We start from the raw sequence: 26,511 nt of genomic DNA on the forward strand, positions 1-26,511 counted from the left end.
CTGGTTAAACTTTGGTGGCTAAAGATCAACGTTTTTGGTCCTGTGAATGCAACATCTTAGGAACAGCTTAATTAAATTTTTATCAAATTTTGGTACAAATGTACAAACACCATCAATGTCCCCATACTCACAAAAACTATTTTTGCTGCGTGAATTCCTTATCGGAGTTTACATTTGTGCCATATTAGAAAGGTTTAACTGATTAGATTTGGGTTGTCAAGGTCATGGTTGCCTCATAAAACATTTTTGGCCTTTTTAATATGATATTTCAAGTCATCCTTAGGTTTTTATTTTTTATTTTGACCAGTGGCTCTTGGACTCAAAGATTAAATGATTAAATGACTTTGAATTTGCTCTGTTAAAATTGCCAGATGAACATTAATGTTAAAGAACACTTGGTTACATTATAAATGAAACAATTGGGTTCTAAGTGCATTATTTTTTCAGCTTTTTTTTTTGTCGTGGTCCCATTTTGTGTCCCCTCCAGGAATTGCTCTTGAGAAATGTCTCTGTTTATCATAACCCCCCAACAGTAAGATGAAAGATCTGGTGGGTGGCAAACGACAGGCAAAGCGGAATGGGAGTGAGTATTTATTTGAGGGCTTGTATAATGTCTGTATATTTAGTGAATGGTTGTAACCAGATTTGGACAATCAACATTCCTAGTAATTAACATATCACTTTGTTTTGCACAGGGGCTGTCATCTGGGCCCAGACCTTCCACCTCTTCTTCCAAGAAGTCGCCTGCTGCCACACAGATCGCACAAATCACCTTTGGGGCAAACGGGCCCTCAAGAAGATGGACAGATACACACATACATGGACACACTTGATGTACACATCAAGAAAAGTTCCCTTCCCTTTAATATGATATTTCAAGTCATCCTTAGGTTTTTATTTTTTATTTTGACCAGTGGCTCTTGGACTCAAAGATTAAATGATTAGATTTCAAGGGGTCAAAGATAAAGGTCATGCGTCATACGTCGTATGTAAAAAAAAATGATGTGGACTGAAACTGGAGTGATTGGCTTAGGCATACAACTGCAGGGTGGTTATTCTAGATACATATTTTTGATCTTGACTGTATGTTCTATTTATTTGCTTTGTTGTTTTTATAATGACTGTGTGCTCTGTTTGATTTTCTTCTGTTAAAAAACTTTCTAAGTCTGTTCAAAAGTCTTCAAAACTAATATACAACTAAAGTTATTATAAGGTTATCATCATTACTAACCACTACACTGTAGGGTGTTTTGCTGCTGAATTTTGGCCACCTCAGCTAAAAATCCTCAACAGTTCCTTCCCCTACAGCAATCTGTGTCCATGTCTGTTCTTTTGTGGGGACTCTCTGTTGCAATCTGGTGAGAATTGTGTTTTCCTGTGTACAGTGTTGTAAGGGCTCCTGAACTGGAAAGTGAAGGTAACTCTTGAGTCAGAGAGAGAGACATCAGCAGACAAGACAATGGATCGAGTTTCATACACTCAGAATAACCCGCTGTTTGACATGACACTCAGCAGAAGTGATCTCTCCAGTTTCCAGCCAGTCGGTGAGTACTGAGGCAGAAAGTAATCAAGGTATATAGATTGAGTTTACTCAGACTTATGGGAGAAACTTGACAACCACAATATTATTACATCCAGTTACTGCTGTTACTATGTGTATATAACAATTCTCATTTTACTTCTGTGAAGTGCAGTTATGATTCATCATATAGGCTGGGAGAGGTTGTAACTTATGAACATTTTCAGTTGAGCTACAGCATTTACAGGAGGAGAATGAATCATTTTATCTTGTTGGGGGGAAAAAATCATGTATTAATTAATAATAACATGTATTTATTATATTATATATTTATAATATATATTAATAACATGGCATTAAATGAAATCTCAAATCCTTGAATACAATCTCAATAGAACAATCTGTGGCTCAAATTATATTAAAAATAGAATATCATTTTTTTTATAAAAGATATAAAATAAATAAAACTAAAGTATTAAAATAAAAATATACATCTAAAAAAGTAGTGCAAATATTGTAAGGTGCAGAGTTTGGAGGAATTATTGCAGATTGGACTCGTTTAAAAGTCTTATGGCCTGGGGGATGAAACTGTCTCTGAGCCTGGTGGTGCGGGCCCAGATGCTGCAGTACAGTCGGCCAGATGGCAGCAGGCTGAACAGTTTATGGCTGGGGTGATAGAGGTCTTTGATGATCCAGTTGGCCTTCTTCCTACACCGCTGGGTGTAGAGGTCCTCCATGGATGGCAGCTCCTTCCTGGTGATGTGTTGGGCAGACTTCACCACCCTCTGTAAAGCCTTACGGTTCAGGGCGGTGCAGCTGCCATACCAGGTATTGGTGACGAGCTTCAGGGGCATGATGGTATTGAATGCTGAACTGTAGTCAATGAACAGCATTCTCACATATGTGTCCCTCAGGTCCAGGTGGGAGAGGGTAGTGTGTAGGGTGAGATCAAAGTGTCCTTGAGCAAGATACTCAGCCCCGAATTGCCCCTGACGACTGTGATGTTCTCATAGAAAAAGTGCCCATAGATGCATTGTATGAATGTGTGTGTGTGTGACTGGGTGAATGGCTAAAACTGTACTGTAATGCGCTTTGAGTGGTCATCGACACTAAGCGCTATTAAAATACAGATGATCAAACAGATTATCTAAACCGTCTAAATCCCTTTTGGGCCATTGGGGTGAGAGGCAGGCTACACCCTGAACAGGTCACCAGTGTATCGCAGGGCCAACATACAGAGACAAACAACCATTCTCTTTCACATTCACACCAATCTGCATGTTTTTGACTGTGGGAAGAGAAAAGACAGAAAGACAGAAAGACCCCGGCCAATGGCAAAACCGGGACCAAATGAAATAATAGACAAATAAAAAATAAGGCTAAAAGCTGAGTTTGAATGCTGCCACCAAGAAATATGATTTCTTACAGTGTTAAATATGAATCTGTGAATAAGATGACCAATTTGAAAAATTATTGAAAAATTTAATTTCAATTTAACCATTCCAAAACTCATAATAAATAAAAAGACAAAAACAGATTTACAGCCAATAAATAATTGTAATGCATTACTGTTTTTCATCATCATATGAATAAATATACTATTCATGATACTATTCACAAGGAATTGCAAAAAGGCTTTTCGATTCAATATTTCTATATTTGTGTAATATAATATTCAATTTCAAAAATAATTTGTTTCCTGTAACTGTAAACTTAAAACTAAAACTTAACTACTAAGTCCAACCCAGAGCAGGACAACTAGACTTTGAGTGGAAACTTGGTTTATGTTGCCATGCAGGGCACTGGCCAATAAGAACTTCTATTATTGCTCTTTGGTATTTTGACAGCGATGAGCTCCATATGATTTTCTATAGATAATATTCTGTCAAGGAAAGAATTTTAACTTTATTTTTCTCAATTATTTGACTAATTATTCATAGAGAGGGAGTTAAAGAAGGCCAAATGTGGTGTAATTATCAATGCTATTTAAGTTAAAGGTTTAATACTACACGTAAATTAAGTTTATTTAAGCTGCTTTTAGACATACACTGGACTTCCTTTGTATTTTCTCCCGATCTTACAGCGTTTACAGTAAGCGCATATCTAGTTATTGTTGTGATCAAATGCAATTGCATGTTTTAAATAGGAATAATTAAAGAAGCAAAAAATATTAAAGTAAGAAGACACTAAGATGCACTCATATGTTGCTGAAGGCATCGTGTAATAAAGTTACTTTGGGACTTAAACTAAGCCTCATCCTTCTAAACAGGAACATAACATGGTAACTGGAGAAAACTAAGAAAAACTACATTGAATTAAAGCCAGCGACAGTTTGAAACTAATGGGGAATATCGACCAGAACTGGCGCACCTTCAAACCGCAAATCTACCATTACATTGCAGCCTTGGGACTGGAGACAAAGCTAGATGCTAGGAAGGTAGCATTGCTGCTAACAATAGCAGGGCCACAGGCTGCAGAAGTTTATAACACGTTCGTGTTCATGGGGCTGGTCAACTTCATAGGTAAATTCATTCCCAACCTGACTACAAAAACAGCATGCATCCCTAGGCTCCTACACAATGACTGTGAGTTTAAATGGACAGCCAAACATGAGTGTGAGTGGCAAAAACTCAAGATCACACTGACCACTGCACCCGTGTTGACATTTTATGACCACACAAGGAGGATAAAATTGTCCACTGACGCCTCAAAAGATCGTATTGGTGCAGTTCACCTACAGGCTGAGGGGGGACACTGAAAACCAGTGGCCTATGCATCCTGGGCCATGACAAACCATCACTGACCACTAGTCTCTATAATCCAAAAGAATCTCAACGAGATGTCTCCACGGATTCAACTTCTGATGATTAAGATGCAGAAGTATGACTTTGAACTGATTTACACTCCAGGAAAGCAGTGGTACTAGCTGACACCCTCTCCAGACACAGAACTGCAACAGGTTATTCAAAACATTCATGAGGAATGGCCAGCAGGTTCATGTCCACAGTTCGGCCATGTCAGAGGTGAATTCAGTGTTGTGGATGGAATTAAGATTAAGAAGTCCTTTATTAGTCCCACAATGGGTTGATTTGCAGTGTTATAGCAGCAAGAGTAAAAAAACATCAGAAATATAGAAACATATCAATGTACTTAAACTAGTATATACAGTGTAAAGACAGGAAGAAATATATGCAGTGTGAGGATATTTACAGTGAATATATTGTACATGAGCCTTTATATTGTACAGACAGATGAAAATTGCACAGTTGAGACTTAAAAATGTATATTGAAGGCCCATATTGGAAATAGATTTTTCTTATTTCCAATGAGTTTTTGCCCAGTTTCTTGAGTTCTCATGCATGTTTAGCCTCCCAAAAATGCAAGCAACTGTAAAAAAAATAAACATCAACATGCGTTGTGTGGCCATGGCAACAGCATTCAACGAAAACAGAAAGCATTCACATTCTTTGTACGAAATTTCAGCTGGATCTGGAAGTTTGGTGCAGATTGGAAAATATATAGTTGCAAGAACTTCCCGTTTTAAGATGAAACATCAAACTTTGTCACGCCACCGACACGCCATTCAAGGAAACCTCACAAATTGAACAACTTTTCATCTTGAAGGTGATTAGATTACACTGACCTAATATGAAGCTGATCCCATTAATCCTCTAGGTCGAGACAACAGACTTTTGGCAACGAAGATGGGATCTTCCTTAGAGTGAATAGAGTTAAAACTGGCAGCAGCATTCGTAAACAGTGAAGATTTGTACTTCGACAAAAATTAAGAAGTATTTGAAACCTATTTGGAAGGTTAGAACAGTTCTTCATGGCAAATGGGCTGACTTAAAGTGATAAAAACTCAAAAGCTGTTTTCTGCAGAGGCAGGAAGTGAAGTATTAACTCGGCTGCGGCAATCACATGACGTTCTTTACAACACACAGATGCATCAGCTTTTATCACCACAAACATCTTTGTCGGTGTCTTCTATCTGTATGACACAGCTTTTTCAGTCCATGTCTGTACAGCTATGTACTTACTTTCACACACAGGGACCTCTGAACCCTTCAGAGTGGACAGTAGTTTACCATTCAGTCAAAGGCAGTTTGGTCTAATGCCAACAGAAAGAAATGTAGGTCCTTATAGACCCAGCTCTTTATTGTAAATGAGAGCTGCCATTTTCCACTGCTTGTCCAAACGTTTCATGCCCAGAGCTTTTCAAATTTATAAAAGCATTTGTATCATCTGGGTGAACCAGGCTATTTTCTGTTTCCTGAATTCACTTTACCAAGATGCAGGTTTTCTGCAGGACACTGATCTAATTCTATTGTTTCAAATGTTCAATGTTTGTGTTTCAGATCTGAAGCCAGCTAGGCCCAGAAGACAGTGGTGTTTTAATGTGGTTGTTGTTTACCTGATCTTGCAGACTGCCCTCAATGCCTTTCTCCTTTATAAAGGTACGACTGTATTCAAATAATATTCATTAGGATATACTTCTATACCAGTTTCTGTAGTACACTTCATATTTATATGCTCTATACAGGTGAACTGAATGTTACTGACAACACCTGCCTATTTGTTCTCTCTCTGTCCCAGTTTTCACATTGGAGTCTTCACTGTCTGGGGCTAGGATGGAGAAGTTGACAGACAATCGCATTGCTCCGGATGGGGATCAGCATGAAGACTTTAAAACTCTCATCCACAACAACAGTCAAGAAACCAAGACCCTAAGAGGCCACCTATGGGCCCTGCAAAACCAGGTCCTGTGAGCATAAAATGCTGATTAAAGAATAATGTTCGGTTTGTGATACATCTGCTTGTTCAAATGATAAGTTAGCCTGTGTACCTTTGTTGAACAGTGGCCAGTGTTGCCTCAATTGACATTCACTGGATAATTACATGCACAAGTAAAAAATAAGGACCATAAAATGGCATTCTTGCAATCACAATAATTGACACAAATTCACCAAACTCGATATTATAAAATGTTTCTGTATTAAACCATTAAACGCTACTCCGACTGACCAGAGGTAATCATACTTCAGGCGTGACTTGACTAGTCATCACATGATGGCTTTACAGTATGGAGAACCGCGCTCATTTGCCTACAAAAATAACTGCAAAACACCATGCTAAACAATTCCCTAACATTATACATGACCTTGCAAAATTGTGGTGGAACTGGACAGCCACTTCTCCACTGCGAGGCATCTCAAAATGGTTTCAATGCCCCAGCATGGACAATGACAAATCACCGTCACCGAAGCGACAACATCAAATACGGTAGCAAGTGCTGAAAGAATTGAGGTAAGTTGCCTATTATATTTAAGTTATTGAGATTATGAAATAATGAATAGTTTAATAAAATGGAGAAAGCCACAGAAGTGTGTGTGCACTGGCGGGGGCGGGGGGTTACTGCCAAAGAAGGTAGGCACAGAACCAAATCATTGTGGGAGCGCAAGACTAATGACATTGCTATCTACATATGCTTCATGCCTGTGTTTGCAGAGCATGGTATGTCGTTCACGTCTACGCTGCAATGCTAAATACAACGGCATATTTTAACCAAGCTTTTTGCTGCCCTGACATTTCTTCGATGCGACACTTCTATCTGATATGGGAATATTTTACGAAAGACAAAGCCATAGTCTTCTGCCCATCAGGCCTGGAATGCCTGAACTTTTACCTTCATTTTTTTTAGCTAGGGGGGTTACCATCCTCACTGCACCTGAACTGCTGCACTGTGGTTTTATGTGGGAAAATGAGAGGAGGGAGGCTTCTTCTTCTTGTTTAATGGTAGTTGTTATCCAGCATTATCAACATTATATCATGCTAATAATAAAGCCTTATCTATGTTTTTCCTTTCTTGTCTTCAGAGACTTAAAAGATTGAGTCTGAAGGAGCACAGGGTGCTGACCGCCGCAGGCATGCCGACCGCCGGCATGCCGACCCACCTTTTGCTGGAGTGCCAGGGGTACAATGATGTACTTCTGGCAACTGGAGGAACATACTTACGGATCGGGAGAGGATATGTTGTGGCCAGGATCCTGAGTTTACCACTGCACTTCTCTCAGTACAGCCTTGAAGTTGTTGTTTTAAAAAAATCCACATGCAGTACTGGGAGGACATTACGGTATTAGGCCATGTTTAAAATGCTAATGCAGCATATTAGATATTTAATAATTGGCAACATGGTTTTTAGGTCAGGGAAACTGTCTTGTCATTTTTAGCTGCTGTGTTTGGAGGATCAGAGACGAGTTCACTGATCCACAGGCTTCATACCTGGCCTCTGAGTTTCCTTTCCAGGCCCTCTGGAATCTTCTTATAATACCACAACTATTCCCACTATGGTGGGGTGTTAGGTCAGGCAATTATTATTATTGTTATTAGAATATTTCTGTTGCATCTTTATTTTGTATTTTTACTACTCTTTTTATAAATCTGCTTTGCAATTATTTATAAATATTAGGGATGTTAAAATTAACGTGTTAGCGCGGGATGATTCATTTGTGGAATTAGAGCGTACATTTTTTTAACGCATGCGCAGAATGACCCGCTCCATGTACCCATACCCTCCTCCACTCACTCGCTCAGAGAGACACTTGCAGTGAGATCAGAGCTCGTTCACGTTAAGCAGCCGATAAATGACTTTGTAGAAAAACAGTGAAATACAGAGTTTCTCCGGTCTCAGCTGCTCAGTGATCAGCGCCGCTGCGTCATGATCAGAGCAGAAGCTGCAGTTGGTTTGTACCGAGCTGGAGTTTCTGTGTCCTCCTCCACTCTGACCTGCTCTCACTTGAACTAATAAACACTCATCACTAGTTATCAGGACCTGATCAGTACATGAAGTAACTTAGTGTTGGTTTGATTCCCTCCAGAGTTTATGAGGCTGCATTTAAACATCATGAAAATGACTCGTCAACATTTTGTGCTCAGTACAACACGAGACGTGATGCTCACAGTCAGGACTCAGTGACGGAGTGACACCATCGATTCATAAACAAACACATGGCCGTACGTTTGTCACATAAATCATCCCAACAAAAAATGAACTATGAACGTGAACTAGTTCATTTTCATCTGCATGAACTGAATTTGGAACTCGTTCTTTTTAAGTGTGAACTGGCTCAACACTGCTTCTACAGATGGGCTCAGATTCAGATTTCACATTCAAATTAATTGTGTAAAGGTTTGGTTGTTTGTTTGATTTAAAAAAGAAAGGAAAAAGTTTTATTCAACCATCCTATATTTGCAACAAAAGAAAAGAGCAAAGGCTAAGATGCCTCAATTGTTTAGGATAAAGGTTATCTTTGAGTTTGATAAAAAAAAAAAATCTAAATAACATCATCCTATGTTTGAGAAAGCCAAATTTAATTATGGTGTGGTATGTTTTAGTTTGATTTTATTTTATATTTCAATTTTAATAACTATCCTTTGGACATGTCATCAATAAAAAAACAAATGTTAATTGTATATATCCGCCTTCTGTCATTTATCTTTCTGTTCCCACAACAATATACATATAATATACAAAATGGGGATTTTTCAGGCATTTAGAAATACCCTGTGATTAATCTGATAAAAAAATGTAATGGTTTGACAGCCACGAATTGGAGGTTACCAAGTTCTTACCTTGGTAACCTCCGCCCGCCCAACCACTTGCCCCCTTGACCCCATCCCATTTCACATTCTTCAGTCTATTGCTCCTGACGACCTTCCTTTTCTCACCCATCTTATCAACACTTCCCTGTCAACTGGCTGTTTTCCTAACCCCCCGAATGAGACAAGAGTTCTCCTGAAGAAACTCACCCTCAATCCGTCTGAAGTAAACAACTACAGACCTGTCTCTCTTCTTCCCTTTCTTTCCAAAACTCTCGAGCGAGCTATCTTTAATCAATTCTCCTCCTATTTTCACCATAACAACCTTCTTGATCCTCACCGGTCTGGTTTCAAGGCAGGCCACTCAACTGAGACTGCCATCCTTGCTGTCTCTGAGCAACTTCACACTGCTAGAGCATCCTCTCTCTCCTCTGTCCTTATCCTTCTAGACCTTTCTGACATTTCCTCCCTTCAGGACCTGGGTGTCTCAGGCTCTGCTCTCTCCCTGCTCTCATCCTACCTCAACGACGGCATTTACCGGGTAACTTGGAGAGGATCTGTGTCTGAACCTTGTCCTCTCACTACTGGGGCCCCTCAAGGTTCCGTCCTGGGTCCCCTCCTCTTCTCTCTGTACACCAACTCTCTCGGCTCTGTCATTCACTCACATGGCGTTTCCTACCACAGCTATGCTGATGACAACTAATCCTCTCTTTTCCGCAATCTGAAACACAGGTAGCAGCACAAATCTCTGCCTGTCTGACTGACATCTCTCAGTGGATGTCCGCACACCACCTGAAAATTAACCTTGATAAGACTAAAATACTTTTTCTTCCAGGGAAGGGCTCTCCCACCCACAACCTGACTATTACCTTTGACAACTCCATGTTAGCCCCCACCCAGACTGCTAGGAACCTGGGTGTGACACTCAACAGTCAACTCTCCCTTACTGCCAACATTACTGCAACAACACGTTCCTGTAGATTCATGCTGCACAACATCAGGAGAATACGTTCCCTTCTCACTCAGAAGGCGGCGCAGGTTCTGGTCCAGGCCCTGGTCATCTCACGCCTAGACTATTGTAACTCCCTCCTCAGCTCATCAAGAATGCAGCCGCTCGACTGGTCTTTAACCTACCTAAATTCACTCACACTACTCTGCTCTTCCGCTCCCTTCACTGGTTACCAGTGGCTGCCTGCATCCGTTTCAAAACATTAGTACTTGCGTACCGTGCTGTGAACGGATCGGGTCCAGTCTACATCCAGGACATGGTCAAACCTTCCACTCCGCTCTGCATCTGCCAATCGGCTTGTTGCTCCCTCACTGCGAGCTAAACACTCAACAAAATCACAACTGTTTGCTGTCCTGGCTCCTAAATGGTGGAACGAGCTCCCCAATCGGGACAGCAGAAAGTCTACACGTCTTCCGCCGCAAACTAAAAACACATCTCTTCCGACTATACCTTGAATTAAAAAATAAAAATAAAAAAGTAGCGATTTAGTAGCACTTATATGGCACTTACCTATAGCCCTTTGTAGTTTGGCCTTCTTGAATAAAATTGTACTTTCTTGATTCTTGTTGTTCTGGGTTTGTACCCTCATGGTTGAATGCACTTATTGTAAGACGCTTTGGATAAAAGCGTCAGCTAAATGTAATGTAATGTAATGTAATGTATGACTATATGAGAGTTTATATGCCACAAGTAAAAACTAATTTGTCTAGATGTCTCCTGACTTGTGTCTGCACTAATTCTGATGTGGATTGTGCATTACATTACATGTCATTTTGCAGACACTTTTATCCAAGCAACTTACAATTAGTGCATCCACATCTATGTGCATGTATTGGGGGTACCAAACTCTCTTCCTTTGAGGCAACCCAACTTCACTTGTGATTCTGGGTTTCAGAACAGAGAAAGCTCTTAGATGTATGTGTAGATTTAGAATGTGTGTACAATGTGTGTTAATGGGGGAGTGGCAATAAACTGTAAATAGAAAGCAATTTGAGTGGTCATCAACACTAGAAAAGCGCTATATAAATACAGACCTTTTATCCGACCATTTACATGCTTTATAATCTGGCATTCTTTTTGTATAGCCTTCTGAAGCGAAAAGTTTTCAACAATTTAATATCTTATATACATATAAGACACAGAACACCTGTTACCAATCAGACTCCCTCCCTGGCACCGTTCTCCAAACCAAATCCTCAATCTCTCACTCATGCAGCCGGCGCTGATCACACCCCACTACCACAGTAACAAAGAAAGTACTTTTTGTTTCAAGAAAACATAAAAAAACAACATTACATATTTTCAAATGCAATAACTTGCCTTTTCGTTCCACAGGAAACTGCAATCCAGATCCAAAGTTAGATCTTAAAAAGGTTGGAGTTGATGTAGCAGGACCTTTCTTATAGCTGGAAAAGAAAAGTAAAAAAGTGTATTGGTTAACATTGCATGTATCACATCATGATAATTCAGCCTCTTGTGGCGCTCTCTCGACCTTTTGCGCCCTAGGCAACCGCCTATGTTGCCAATGCCAGGGGCCACCCCTGTTGGACACTCGGAGCAGGGCAGAGCAGTGGAGCAAGAGGGAGGTAGAGAAGCCATCGCTTATAGACTAGCCTGTTAGCCTGCGAGGGTGGGCTCAAACAGAAATGTCTGGTGAAACGCAGAGGAAAAATCAGTCAGTAGATCACCAGAGAGTATGGAGTGATATACTTAATGGCTGCTCTGCTTATTGACTTAGTTTGTGTTGTTTTGTTAGTGTAGGCTGAATTTAAAGCTGCTGTGGATGAGCGTTAGTTGGTGAAATGAGTTTGTGATTTTTTAGTCCAAGGCAGCTGTTAGATTAAATGGGACTAGATGAGATGAGAACCACCAACAGAAGCCGCTGTCCGTGGTGTCTGTGTGTGAATGTGCACGCGTACAAGCATGCACTTGTTATGGAGGGGAGTGCCCAAATAAACTATTTGCAGGGGCCAATCACGGTTATTTTAAACTGCTGGTAAATTACCTGTCCTACTGAAAACTGGAGACTTCTGAAACCCTTTTTCTCTCATCAGAGATTTCCATTTGGGAAGCAACACAAGTATTTATCCTTGTTACTGTAACATGTCCTGTTCTGTTTCAGTTTACGCTTCCTTGTTTTTTCAAGGTATTACTATGATTCTCCTTTTGACGTAATTTCTGTGAACAAACTTTCAACAAACTTTTAATAAAAACCTCCCAGTCTGAATTCTTCTGATGATGATGATGCTGATGATACTTCTATTGTCAGAACCCATCTGAAATTAGTTTTGCGTCATATAGCAGCTCCATTTCCAACATCACTAGTAACAAAAATTAGGACAGGAGGCAAAAATACATAAATTTAACATAACATTGAAATCACAAAATGTATACAAAAGGCAACAAATTAAGTTCCATATTTCAGATTGACTGTTGCACAAAGGAATTTTTCAGTTTCACATTATTAAATCGTGGAACCCTGTTGTATAGTAACAATGCACTCTATATTCACTGTTCAGGACAAGATTGGGATCAGAATGAATTCCAGGTTATTTTAGGGGCACGGTTGTTCTTTGTCTGTTGAATTCATACAGTGCTGCTGCATCAATATACAAACCCGAAACGCTGTCTCTAACCAGTTTGCCCTTTTTGGGCAACTATAGCAACATGGCAGTCTTTGCCCATTCTAACATAATAAAAACACTACGGTTTTTGATTTAGATATGAGAATTATATCCCAGTTTTTCAGAAAGATCCTGAGAAATTCTACACACTTTTCCTTTCAATCTTCGATGCTTAATGTTGGGTAAATAATTAACTCTCTGTTATTCCCAGGATAAGGGCGTCCGCCCCCTGTACCACCATGATAAGCGCCCCTGTGTATAACTAATTTTCATTCATTCATTGTGATCATGATTTATAGCAATGATTTAGCATTTAGGTCATATTTCTGTTGTTGCTTTGACAACAGTTGAACAGTCTGTGTGGAGAAGATGGTCAGCTGGACATGCTAAGGGCTGACCTGAGTCTGCTCAACATAAGCACCCGCAACTTGGAGGCCAAAATGACAACCATCAGTCTCAAACCAGGTATGCCAGTATATAATTGAAGTCATCACAATGTCATCAACATTAACTATGCTGCTCATAAATAACACCAATAGAACATTTTCTAGTTGGTGCCCTCTGTGGATTTTTGCCGGAAGGATTGGTTTCAAATATGAAATACTTTCATGATTGAATCAACCCTAACAATATATTGTTTGTTATCCTCAGGGCCTCCAGGTTCTCCAGGAACAGATGGACTGCCAGGACATCCAGGGGGACCTGGAGAAATGGGCCTCAAAGGTGAGTCCACCTTATGAAACTCCATAGCAAAGGTAAAGGCTTGAGTTAAAATTATAAAAAAATGAGAAGGTGGTTGTGCCTGGTGCTGTTATCACTGAGTAACTGGGAGAACACTGATTAATTAAAAGGAACACCCTGTGAGAGTAAAGTTATAGATGTGGCTATGTTTCTCTTAAATGCACCCTATTATTGATCAATTTAAGATATCTGTTATGGCTTGTTCCAACCTTTGATCTGAAAACAACACTAGACTAAGTTTCTCTTTGTACAAACTTACAACTGATTTTGTTGTCCAAAACCACCTTTAGTGGTATGTCCCATCAGGACTTGGGTACCTGTAATCCATACCCAGCACAGATATTCCTCTACACTATCCAAGCCACTTGGTAATGCCTCTCAGTGTGTGCTGTCCCAGTCTCTATCTTACACTCTGCTACTATGTGCTGGACTGTTTCAGGGGCATCACCGCATTGCCTGCACTTTGGGGTTTTTTTATGCTGAAAGACACTGACCTCTATGTGCTTAGGGCCTGTTCTTGTGCTGCCATGATTAGTACCTCTATGCTGTCTGTCAGACCAGCCTTTTCCAGCCACTAGTAGGATATCTTGATATCAGCCACTTCCTCTATGTGTTGGTGGTACATGCTGTGCAGGGGCTTGTCCTTCCAGCATGATGATGGTTCCTTGTTCTCATCATAATTATTGGGTGTCTGCTGTCTGAGGGATTCACTTAGCAGCTCGTCACTTGGGGCCATTTTCCTGATGTAATCCTGAATTTTCATTGTTTCATCCTGGATAGTGGCTCTGACGCTCACTAGTCCTCAGCCCCCTTTTTTCACTCAGTGTACAGCCTCAGGGTACTGGACTTGTGGTGAAACCTTACATGCATTGTAAGGAGCTTCCTTGTCTTGGCATCAGTGGCCTCAATCTCTGCCTTTGGCCAGGTTATTACACCCGCTGGGCATCTGATGACTGGCAGGGTGCATGTGTTGATGGCTCTGACCTTGTTCTTTCCGTTCAGCTGACTTTTCAGGACTTGTCTTACTCTGTGTAGGTATTTGTCTGCGGCTGACTTACTTGCAACCTCTTCATGGTTTCCATTTGCCTGTGGGGATCCCAAGGTTTCCTTGACCGGGATTCGAACCCCTGGCCAAAGTCAGTTATCTTAGGCCATCCATATATATGTATACACACATATAGCAGTCAATGAGGTTGGTGCAGTTTTCCTTCAGTCTGCAGGCCAAGATTAATCTTCTTCTACGTCCTCAGATAGACAGCAGCAGTGGTCGCCAACTGCTCGCCAACTGGCAGCCTGCGGCTTGGCCAATACTATCTGACCTGCCAGATAATTTTGATGATTTAATTCTTTTTATTTCATCATATTGGACTAACATAGACATTCAAGGGTACAGGTGCTAATCTCCGTCATGGCAGCAACATTCATCGAATCCCTGTCTCCTTAACAAGTTGTCTTCAAAGTAAAAACACGTTTGTTTGTTACTGTTATGCTTTATATGAAGCTAAATTAAAGAGCTCTTTTGAAAAGTTGAGAACTTGGGTCTGAAGGTTGTTTCAATTGCTTAACAGACCTCTGAAATTGTTGACATTGAATGGATGAAAGCACAACAGCAGTTCAGTAAATCATTCAAACCTATATATAAGCCACAGACACGAAGACTAATGACGCAAACAGTTTCATTTCATTTCATTGACTGAAAAACCAGGTAGGATGAACACAAAGTTTTCTTACTTCACTCGTCTGCACCATAGACTGCACACAATGCCCAGCACCACTTTAAAAGTAACAGTATATTTTAGGCCTATTGAAGGAGGACTAACTAATGGCTTGAGAGCACATCAAAGGAGCAGTGATTCTTAAATTTATAATACACATCTATTATTCACCTATCGTGAAAGGTGAGATAACACAGATATTGCTAATAGCTTTTCATCTGACTATTATTTTAGACATCTCTGTATGTCTGTCTGTCTGTCTGTCTTTCTGGCATGTGTAGAAGGGACACTGCTTTAGTACAGGAATAATTTGCTGAACTCACTTGATTCGATTACTTCTTTTAATATCTACAAGACATCTTTGCTTGTTGACCTTAAATCTACCTTGTTCTTGTTTTTGATTATACTTACATTCTGTTTTAGCTTAGAAGTAGATTTGGTATTTCTGACATTTTTGTTTGTTCACCTGGTTTATATTATATTTTGGCTTTATTTATTTACTTCTGATTGCAATTGAATTGATGCAGTTGATATAGTTTCATATAGGGGGAGCCCTAGTGTGTATGTACTGTTGATGTTATTGTGTTGATTTTCCTGTGCCACTGATTGTTTAAGTCTTTCTAATTATTATTCATGTATTTTTTTAATAAAACTTTGTATGTGTTATTTTGTATGCTTGCTAAATTCCATGTTTTGTGTATGAGGACCCACTATACTTGATTTACAGCGACCTGTGATTGAAATATATGTATTATTCACATGCGTCCTCAAATCAACTTACTAAGTCTGTTGACTTGTATGTAGGCTGACTTCTTACTGGTATAGAGCATACATTACTCCTGTCTGTGTGCATAAGTCTTCATACTTCCCTGATAGTACTGAGTAGCAGAAGCTGGAGTCCATCAATAACTTACATAACTGAATGATTCTGTCCAGGTGATATTGGTGTTGCTGGCCCTCCAGGACCAAAAGGTGTCAGTGGACCTAATGGACAACCTGGAGAGACAGGAGTCGCTGGGCAAACTGGTGGGTTTCATGAGGACCATTTGTGTAATAATGTGTGTTTGTTATTCTTAAAGCTGTACAAAGTATGATTCACAAAAAAAAGGAGGTTAAATCAAACTTTTGCTGCAGCATAAAAAGTGCCCCATTCACACCAGTCAAAATGCTGATGGGGACTTTAGTGCTCACCAGAGCTGACAAAAATAAATGGCAGACCAAGTTTGACATCTGGAAAAAGTTGGACTCACGGATGTAGGAACCCTGTAAATATCTGTCTACTTTGGGAAAAGAATGGCAGCTTTGTTTATTGTATTCAAATCTCGTAGCTCCAACTCAAAACCACTTCACTGTTTCAGGGCCACGTGGACTCACTGGACCTCCTGGACCCACTGGTAAGCTTCCCCTTCTATTAAGCTGTCATGGTATCGGAAGCCATTATTAGCCAGGATTACAGCATAGCTGTAGGGCAGGGTTCGGCAACCTTTGTTACATGAAGTGCAATTTGAAATTTTCTTGTTAATTAGTGTGCCATATCAACATTATTTGGGTGGGGGGGGCTAGCTGTTGCTAAATGCTTCACTTTCTGCCCCATTCCCGCAGAGAAATTAACTAGTTTTGAGGCCACTATGTTCAAAATTTCCCTGTTCCACGTTGCCCCAAAAAACATCAAAACCACTAAAAGCTCACGTATTTTAAATGAACATAGTGCCTCAAAATTCTCATCTAACTTTTCCACAGGTCTTCTTGACCATAACCCTTACGAGTCATCTGATCCAAATGTTTTACTCGATGGCTTGAATCTGGTTCTGCCAGAGGTTTCTCCCAGTTAATAAGGGAGTTTTTTCTCTCCACAGTCGCCAAAGTGCTTGCTCATTGTGGGAACTGTTGGGTTTCTCTATAAACTTAAGGTCTCGACCTTATTATGTTATGATTTGGCTCTTAAATTAGACTGAACGGAATATCTTTTATGACAATCGAATCTTAATTTTGCCATGGACCTTTGTGTGAAGCACTTTGTAACCTCGTTTAGATAAGTACGACAAAAACAAATAATATTATTATGATTATTATTATTATTATTATTATGATTATTATTATATTACAAAGCTGTCACATAATAATTTAGCTATTAGTATCAAATGTCATGAATTCCATTCCTTCCCGTGTGTCAATATACAGCACAGCTGCTGTCATTAATCCATTGTTTTGTTCATGTAAGATTTATTATAAGCATAGTAAGTACAGGTGTGAACGCACCGAAATGCGTCCTCAATGTGGCTTGAGCTCTAATCACTCAGACCGCATTCGGAAGTGGTCTGGAATGCATGTCACCACATTCCTTTCGCTGTGTCAACACAAATGCATCATATACACATTACAAACACACTGCCAACCAACACATCGACATACTCAGAATGGCCTTTGCGATGTATAACATTATCTGCATATAGAGCAGGGAAGACACATTCAGGACACAATTTAATGCCAAGTATGAACAGACAAACTTGAAGCTGTCTACTTGTAATCAGATTTCTCAGTACGAATGTTAATACCAGTCCTGAACTGGTTCAATGACTTGCTTACAGACACACAGTAATACCAAATGATCTTTACTGTGAGAGGACCATGACCTTCCCTGGTTTCACATCATGTTGCAGGTTTGTTGAAAGTGGAACATAAAGCAATATAACGCTTCCTGGATGGAAAAAATGGATCAGCAAATTTAAGTTGTGAAACAGTTCAGTGTCTCTTCCTCATTTTCCTCATGATGCTCATCACTAATATTATATTGCACATACACTGCTATTTCATGTGAAAAACATCATTTGCACAGCTAGTATTGTTCATAATCATCACTGTGTGTGTGTGTGTGTGTGTGTGTGTGTGTGTGTGTGTGTGTGTGTGTGTGTGTGTGTGTGTGTGTGTGTGTGTGTGTGTGTGTGTGTGTGTGTGTAAACCTGGGCTCCAAGGGGCCCCAGGAAATCAAGGTCCAGGTACAAAGGGAGAACCTGGGACCCCAGGTAAGGGATTAGATATAAGTTGTGGTTCATAGCACAACTATTAAGTTTTATTCAACTAGACCTGACAACAAAGAACATCTTAAGAAACAGTTTTTATTTCTCATAGCCTATTAATTTGTTTCCTTGTCAGTGAAAAAAACAGTATAGGGTCTCCATTCATAGAGTACCAAGAGTTGTTGTTATTGAAAGAAAATTTAACCTTTTAGTATTTTGTGACTTTTCTATTTTAGAGACCTTTCTATCTTAGGAAGTAGTAGTAATTTCTAATTATATTAAGATGTGACATATAGTTTAGTAACTGTTGTCCTCTCATACTCTTTCAGGCCATCATGGAGACAAAGGTGACAGAGGGAACACTGGCCAAAAAGGTACACATTTTTTTTTCAATTCAGTTCAATTTAATTCAAATCAATTTAGTTAAAAGAAGATTGGAAATTGGAGTAATTCAACAGCTCCTACAATAAACAAACACTTGGTAATTGTGGAGTGAAAAAACTCTTAACAGGAAGAAACTACAAACAGAATTTTTGGAGGAGGGCTGTTATCTATCGAAAGATGTTACATGCCCAAAGTGTACACCAAAATGTGTGTTTATTTGTGCCCATAGAAGTATGCTTGTGTGTGAGATACCAAAATCATTTATGCTGATTTGTTTTGTACCTACAGGATCTTCGGGTGTTTCTGGTGTTCCTGGGCAAAAAGGAAATCTTGGACTTGTTGGTCCACCAGGACCTCAAGGTCAGGTGCATAGTGTATAACATCTATAATGCTTATACAGACTATTACAGGTCATTATGTCCTCATAAAATATGTAAACTAGTCATGTCATTTTAAATGGCATAAATCATTTTTGAATCCAGGCTTGATTTTTTTATATGTAAATGTTATCAATTATTTGTTCAGTATTAAGTGTTTTTTTCTGTCATACTTCTATTAATAATCTTATTTGAATGCATACATTATAATTAGATTAAGGTACATTTCTTTGTTTTAATAATCTTGTGGGCTTTAAAATCCTGATTGGTACCTATAATTGTAAAGCAGAGTGCATGTTTTTCAAGTCTGACAGAAAAAGGAAAATTTTCCCAGGAAATTTAAATTAACTTTAAATCAACTGAAATCAAATTACAGTTCCAGCAGGAGGAAAGAGAACACATCACATGTTCCACATAGAGATTTATGATAATGATGAGACCAATATAAATAATAATAATACAATTAATAATACTGTGTTTTCAAACTGTAGATTTATTCAATTCATGATTATCTATTGGACATGCAAGGTTTAGCAGCTCACATCAATGATGTCCAGCAATGTTTCATTCATAGCAGAGGAACTAGTGGTCTAAATGGAGCTCAAGGAAAGTTAAAGTTCTGAAAAATGCTACAGTTAGGGTTAAAAGAGATAAAGATAAAAGTAATAATAAAATAAAAAATAGCACAGGGGTATTTTCACGAGTTGTACAAGTATAAATAAGAAACTGGACAAACAAGTCCAACTCCTGTACAACTTCTGAAGATACAATGAACTTGATGACTAAGCATTTTCATAGATAAAGAATACGTGTGGCTTACAAATACAATATTTCTCAATGGTAGCTTGTTGATACAGGGCACTGGGGCGCTGCCCCTCCAACATCCTGAGACAAAAAAGCCTTTATAAAAATGTTTATATTTATAATTTAACTAGATAATAATAGTTTACTCGTACAATGTGCCTGTGAGCATTCAATATAAATTGTTTTCAAATTGTATTTGGTCAAATGAAAGTGAATGTGGGACCTAAAAGTTTTGGCAACCACGGGACCTGAGGCTGCTCTTTAATTGGTTGTTGCGCAGCTCTCTGTGCCCCAGACTATCCCACTTTTATTTACAGTGAATAGGTATTGCTTTATGTTTTTTTTTAACTAATGGGATTTGTCGACCCTTGCACAAGAAAAAAAGAGGAAACTATTGCAGCAAACTGCACACACTTATAGAAATCCGTCCCCTAAATATGCCAGATTTTTTGCATCAGAATCCATGAATTATTCCTTTGGAAATAAGTATAAATGTAAAACAACAACAATAAAAAAAAAGTAAAAAAATCCCTGGATCTTCACAAAAATTCAATGGGTTCTTCCCTGACCCATATCACACCCTTTCACCATGTTTCAAGGTAATCCATCCTGTCTTTGCATAATCTTGCTAATAACAAACGAGCAAGCCAACAAAAGGACAGGGCTAATGAAAAATTTCATTTAAAAATGATGCAATCAGTATGACACACAATCACTATCAAGTGCATTTTCCTTTACAGGTCCTTCCGGACCACCAGGGACCAAAGGAGACAAGGGAGAGCAAGGAAACCCACTAGAGTGTAAGTCTGCACAGTACTGACATGGGAACAGCAGAGACAACAGGAGCAGCAATCAGCATAGATATGAATACAACTAATAACTAAACTCACTGAATATGACTTTGAAGGTATGTTAAATAAGTCTCCAATGTCTCCAAATGTGTGTCTGATGGTGATATATGGAAGGTCTCACGGAAATTTTTTTTACATCACGAGTTAATGTTAAATGTCTGTCCGTGCAAATATCACATGGGCATGGTGGTGGCCCACCTGTACCAGAGGACTAATCAGCACAGCTGAGGGCTGTTAGCTGAATGATCCTCTTGTACAAAAGGCAGCAGCAGAGCTGCCAGAGGGAGAGACACTCAGGAGGGACACATGGGAAGAGACTCACGGAGAGAGACTTAAAGAGTCTGACCTGAGGTGAGCTGTAAAGCCGAGGCCTCAGGATAAATAGCTGGCAACTTTAGGTTGATTTTAATTTATGTTTGGTCAGTTTGAGGAAGAAATAAAATGCCGGAAAGCAACTCCTTTGTCTCTGGCTGTGTGTGGGAAACGCCGGAGGCATCGTCATTTGCCACAATCACCTTTAGAAAACAATACGATCGACAACGTTCATGTTGTTAGGGTTCTTACATTTTTAAGGCAAGTTTTAACCACAGGCGACTTGCATCAACATCTGGAATTTAAAATGTACAAATATTACCAGTTAACATAATCACCAGTTAAACTGAAACACTGGCTTTAACTGAGTTATGGACTAAAACAAGGTTCATTCAAAATCAGAGGGAAGACATAATGCACGATCCTCTGGTACAAAAGGCAGCAGCAGAGCTGCCAGCTGTTGGTTACATTGCAGCCTTAGTTGACTTCGGTTGCGGTACTTCCTTTTGGTTCAAATGCATCTTGCAACACTCACACATCATGTTGACTCACCCACGGCTACACTCCACTTGTTTTTTTGTTACTTTTTATGTATGTCTTTAGTCATGGCTTAATAAATATACTGTTGTTGACATTTAACAGTGGTGTGTCGGCCGTTTTGTCATGGCCTTAAGAGCCGTGTGACACTTTGTTTTGGTAAATGAAAGCTAAGAAATATACTGTTAGAATCTGAGGAGTCTGGGCTTTCATATGATAATCAATCAATCAATCAAATTTTATTTGTATAGCCCATATTCACAAATCACAATTTGTCTTATAGGGATATGCAGCTTGTGTTGTTAGCATGAAGTAGCATGATCGTCAGTGGATATGTACACAGGGTTTAGTTGCTTGTTGTTGGAATTGTGTTTGGTTTAAGTGAAAATGGTCGTCATGGGCATTTAGCCACAGTCTACCCATTCTAACGAGGTATAGCATGTCCATTTTCACAAAAAAAATATTTTGGATATGTGAATGCATTGTTCTTTGTCAGTGTGTGTAATGTCCAAGTTTTAGACAGGTTAAAGGGATAGTTCACCGAAAAATGAAAATTCACAAATTATCTACTCACCACGATGCAGATGGAGGGGTGGTTGAAGTGTTTGAGTCCACAAAAGTTTCAAGGGTAAACAGCATTGCAAAGGAGTTCAATACAATTGATGTCAATGGTGACCTAGACTGCAGACGTAATAAAACAACAGAAATACATAACATGCCTCCATACTGATCATGTTGTGTCCGCAAGCCCCGACCTTCATATATAACTCGAAACGAGGTCAAATACACCATGTTTTTAGCTTAACTATCCCTTTAAGATGTAAGGGAGTTACTCAGTGCCAAGCACAACCCACTTTTAGCGTTACCTCTGCATCCTCCACACACATATATAAAAACAAATGACAGATTTTCACTATTGTTTATAGGGCTGGGTGTCGCCACTGATTCTCCAAATCGATTTGATTCCGATTCACAAGGTCTAGATTTGTTTCGATTCAGTTAGGGATATTTCAGTGTACCATACCATCTTTGCTTGGATATGAAAGGGAAAAAAAACTAATGCTGTAAACTGTGCAAGGAAACCTCTAACAAGGTGCATTATTAAAGTTATAAAGGTAGGCCTGTCATGATACCAAATTTTATTAGATATATCTTCCCAGAAATGATTGTGATAAATTATATTTGATTCATAATTTTGAAACCATACCAGGGCCAGTATGAGTAAGTGTAAGCTCTGTCTCGCTCCATCTCCAGACACAGATATGAGATGAGAGAAGCGACTCGCTAACTCGCTAAAATGTTGCTGCTGTTGTATATGTAAAATTAATCAGAGAATCGATTCTTTTAAACCCAGCCCTTACTGCTTGTATATAGTGTTTGGCTTTCTTGTTTCATTGTAGAGCTGTACCTTGCTCTCTCTCGCTCTCTCTGGTCACATTCAGAAAGACCACCGGCAGCACCAGGAGAAATCCTGCCTGTGTCTGTGATCAGTTAAATCATCCATAAAATGTTATCATCCTCAGCAGGCAGGCGCTTTCACTGTTCACGTTCATGCGACAAGCATACAGCTCATAAAGACCTCAGCCTGACACTGACCCTGCTCTGCCCCCCCCCAAATCAGCACCTAAAGTTAACCTGCTTTCAGACATGCACTGAACTCCATAGATCCTCAAATATTTCTCCGTAGGGCTGTATATGAATGCAAATGTACGAGTAAGAGCCTCAGGAATTTCTGCAGGCTTTCATTGCTTGTCCCCCGCAGAGACTCCGGAGCCTATCTGAGAACACAGCAGGAGATCCTCTGCAGGATTCAACATGAGCAAGTGGTTGTGGTTATGACGCTTCTAATATGCGACAGACACAAAAATTCTAAATATAGAAAGAATACAAATATCTCAGGATATAAAACCAGTGCCATTAAAGTTATATACTGCCTCTAACTGCAGCACTTTCCCTTCATCCTCCATAGGATTTGTTGCTGTTGTGAATGTGTCTGAGTGGAGAATCTCACTTGTTCGTGTGTGAAAAGAAACCTCTGGAGAAAGTCCGGACCCAATTCTCTAGAGTTCATGTTTATACTAATCTAGAGATATTCTTCAAAGTAATATTGTCCCCCGTGTTTTGAAAAATTTTGTACAAATACACAGACAGATGGGGATTTTAAGCCTGCTGCAGGCTTCGCTGGTGCACATATATCAAAAACCACCTTCTACCCTCCAAATGGAAGCGAGGTGATGGGGGAGCAGTGGCTCATTAGCTCTTCACAGGGCTCTTCACACAGGGTCAAGAAGGGGATTGTGGAGCTTCATCTTCTTGGTATTTTGAATATTTTGACCACATGATATTAGAGTTTTTCATACCTTAAAATAAATTGTTGAAAGGGGTGTAATATGTCTCTTAAAATATCATAAAATTGACTTTGATGTCACCATAATATTGGAAATGAAAGAAAAAGCCAAATATGCTCCAAAGAAGAAATTGCAAAAGCAAATTGACCCCATCGCACTATTAAATCCTTCACATCTGGAGCTTTTTGCTGTTGCAGTGAATGTGCGTCTTGTGCCCGGGAGATCCCGAGGGCGAGTGGAGGTGAGGAACAATGGGCTCTGGGGAACCGTGTGTGACGACAGCTTTGACACAGAGGATGGCAGGGTGATCTGTAAGATGCTGGGCTTCCAATCTGCCATTTCCACCTACACTGCCAGCCCAGGTAAGGTCTGCTGCTACAAACGCGTCATGTCCTCTGTTCCATATAAGAGGAACAGAGGACATCCTTATCTAAACCATCAACCCTTAAATTTGTCTGCATACATGTGGTTCTATGTCTATGTGTGTGTCATATTAACTACTATTTCTCCCTTTCATTGTGTTGAATTTGCTGTTGAACATGATGTTGAATGAAACCACTGTGCAAGAAATAAGAAATGGTAATGAAGGGTATTTGCTACTAAAACCTCTATTACTTGGAAAAATACCTACTTGGCTTGTAAAAACACAAATTGCTGAAGTGTCAAAATATCTTCAGTCAAATTTGAAAATTAATCTTTACAGAGAACATGTATTGCGAACAGCGAACAAACACCTATCCATGAAGACTGGTGGCTTGTTTATCCACATACAGAAAATGTAAAGAGCATAAGGAGTTATGGGCCTGAAATATTTCTTGTTGAACAGCGTGTCTGTGTTTCTAGACTAGTCCAGTTTATTGTCTATGTGGACACCAGGTACTCCTCGATGATAACGACGATAACTAGGCTCAGATAGGTCCTTCACTTTCTAAAGTCCACCACCAAATCCTTATTGTTTGTATGTGTGGGGTTTCATCCAAAAACCTGTTCACCAAACTCCTCTGCTCAGCCTCCCGTTCCCTGGGAGAAAGGGCCCCTGAGGCCATTAATGAAGCATCCACCTGCACACCCAGTAGCTTGTGGCTGAGAAAGGCAGTCCGAATAGAGCCAGAAGAGTTTTAAAAAAAAGACTCACAGTGCTCCCAGCACTTTCTGGTTGAGCATAAGCTCAGTGAAGCAGAGATATGATGGCGTCTTTCACTCCAATATGGGGCTGGTAGGTGAACTGCAGAGGGTCCAGTGATGGCTTGACTTCTGAACAGATCCTCTCCTGTGTTGAGGTAAATGGTGTTGAGAGGAAGAGATGTGAGGAGGGTTGGGGTAGGGGTGTGGGGAGCAGGGAATGGATATAGATGTTTGAGGAGAGGTCACTGAGGGGGGTGATTCATAAAAGGGTCTGGAGGGAGGGTGAAGTGATATCGACAAACCTGTTAAAGAAAACATTTCACTCATTGGTGAGGTGCAGGTCTCCTTCTAAGCCCGTCATTCTTTTTTTACTCACCCAGGGTCTATTGTTAGGGAATAGCATACAGAGTATTAAAGGGCCCATATTGTACACCTTTCTGGGATTTAATTTCAGGTGTTGGTACCCCTAAAATGATATATCAGTGGTTTAAAGTCGAAAAAACAGCTTTTTTCAAAGAATGCTTCGTTTCTCTGTTTGATTTATTCAGTGTGATTTCTGTTGTCATTGATGGCCACTCTGTTCTGTTCCCTTTGGGGCTCTTGCTGCTGTTCTCCCTGGCATACGCTTTCCATGTATGCACGTGGAAGGGCAGGGAGAGCCAAGAACAGATTCCATACCGCCAAATGTAACTTATGCAAATGAAGATTTCTTTGAAGAGAGCGGTCCTGACTGAACTGTTGTTCAGGTTCCCTGAAAAAATGAAAATGTTTGTTAACTTCACAGGTAGACCTGAAGAGGTGATTTGTAATCACATGAACAGGGATTACAAACCTGAAACAGTATAAAAAGTCCTGGTTGTAGAAAGTGTCTCAGTGTCCTCTGGTCCCTCGTCCCCATGATCTGAGTGCTCATAGCTTAGTGTTGGTGTAGTGGCTCATATTAGAAACAAAACACCTTGATCTCCAGCAACCAATTGTTGAGACAATGAAAACCATGTAGAACCATATTTCCAAAAATAGTTGTCCTTTATATTCTATTAATGGGATGGGGGGTTGGCAAGCATCCCCTTTTTAAACAAGTTTAATAAAGACATGTAGTAGAGCTTAGTTCCTTTATTATCCAAAACGTTATTATTTCACACAAAAATAATCATTAGAATTGTTTATTGCTCTCATTCTGTAGGGTCTGGTAAGATCTGGTTGGACGAGCTACGATGCCTAGGAACAGAGTCTGATATCTTTGACTGCCCACACAGTGGAATTGGTGTTAACAACTGCCAACACAGCGAAGATGCTGGTGTGCACTGCCTCTAGAATGATACAGTACATATACATGTAGACAGTACAGGATATATATGTGTGTCTATACATCTCATGCTACGTTTCTCTTTATTACACTATTTGATTCAATTACAGTGTACTGTCAAAATAAGATTGAGCAAATAAATAATAATCTCTACTCTGTTGTCTGCCTTTTTTTATTAATTTTTTTATGTTTCCAATCAGTACCTGTCTTCCTTCACTTCACATCTCTTGCCCTAAGCTTCAT

The 26,511-nt window shown here is 39.7% G+C and overlaps 1 protein-coding gene across 3 annotated transcripts; it reads left to right on the forward strand.

Moving 5' to 3' along the window:
- Positions 1 to 1,322: 1,322 nt before the first annotated feature.
- Positions 1,323 to 26,420, forward strand: marco (macrophage receptor with collagenous structure). Of its 3 annotated transcripts, none has more exons than XM_034573400.1 (13): positions 1,323 to 1,544; positions 5,878 to 5,976; positions 6,116 to 6,279; positions 13,099 to 13,216; positions 13,403 to 13,474; positions 16,144 to 16,233; positions 16,566 to 16,601; positions 18,162 to 18,230; positions 18,554 to 18,598; positions 18,897 to 18,968; positions 20,530 to 20,589; positions 24,035 to 24,199; positions 26,146 to 26,420. In XM_034573400.1, the coding sequence occupies exons 1-13, from the start codon at positions 1,460 to 1,462 to the stop codon at positions 26,274 to 26,276; spliced, it is 1,206 nt and encodes a 401-aa protein (XP_034429291.1). In that variant the 5' UTR covers positions 1,323 to 1,459; the 3' UTR covers positions 26,277 to 26,420. The 3 variants fall into 3 exon arrangements, with proteins under 3 accessions (XP_034429291.1, XP_034429292.1, XP_034429293.1); XM_034573401.1 differs by having other exon boundaries at positions 1,324 to 1,544; positions 18,180 to 18,230; XM_034573402.1 differs by lacking the exon at positions 18,554 to 18,598 and having other exon boundaries at positions 1,324 to 1,544; positions 18,180 to 18,230.
- The last annotated feature ends 91 nt before the right edge of the window (positions 26,421 to 26,511 follow it).

Source organism: Hippoglossus hippoglossus, chromosome 21, assembly GCF_009819705.1.
Source record: "Hippoglossus hippoglossus isolate fHipHip1 chromosome 21, fHipHip1.pri, whole genome shotgun sequence".
NCBI lineage: Eukaryota > Metazoa > Chordata > Actinopteri > Pleuronectiformes > Pleuronectidae > Hippoglossus > Hippoglossus hippoglossus.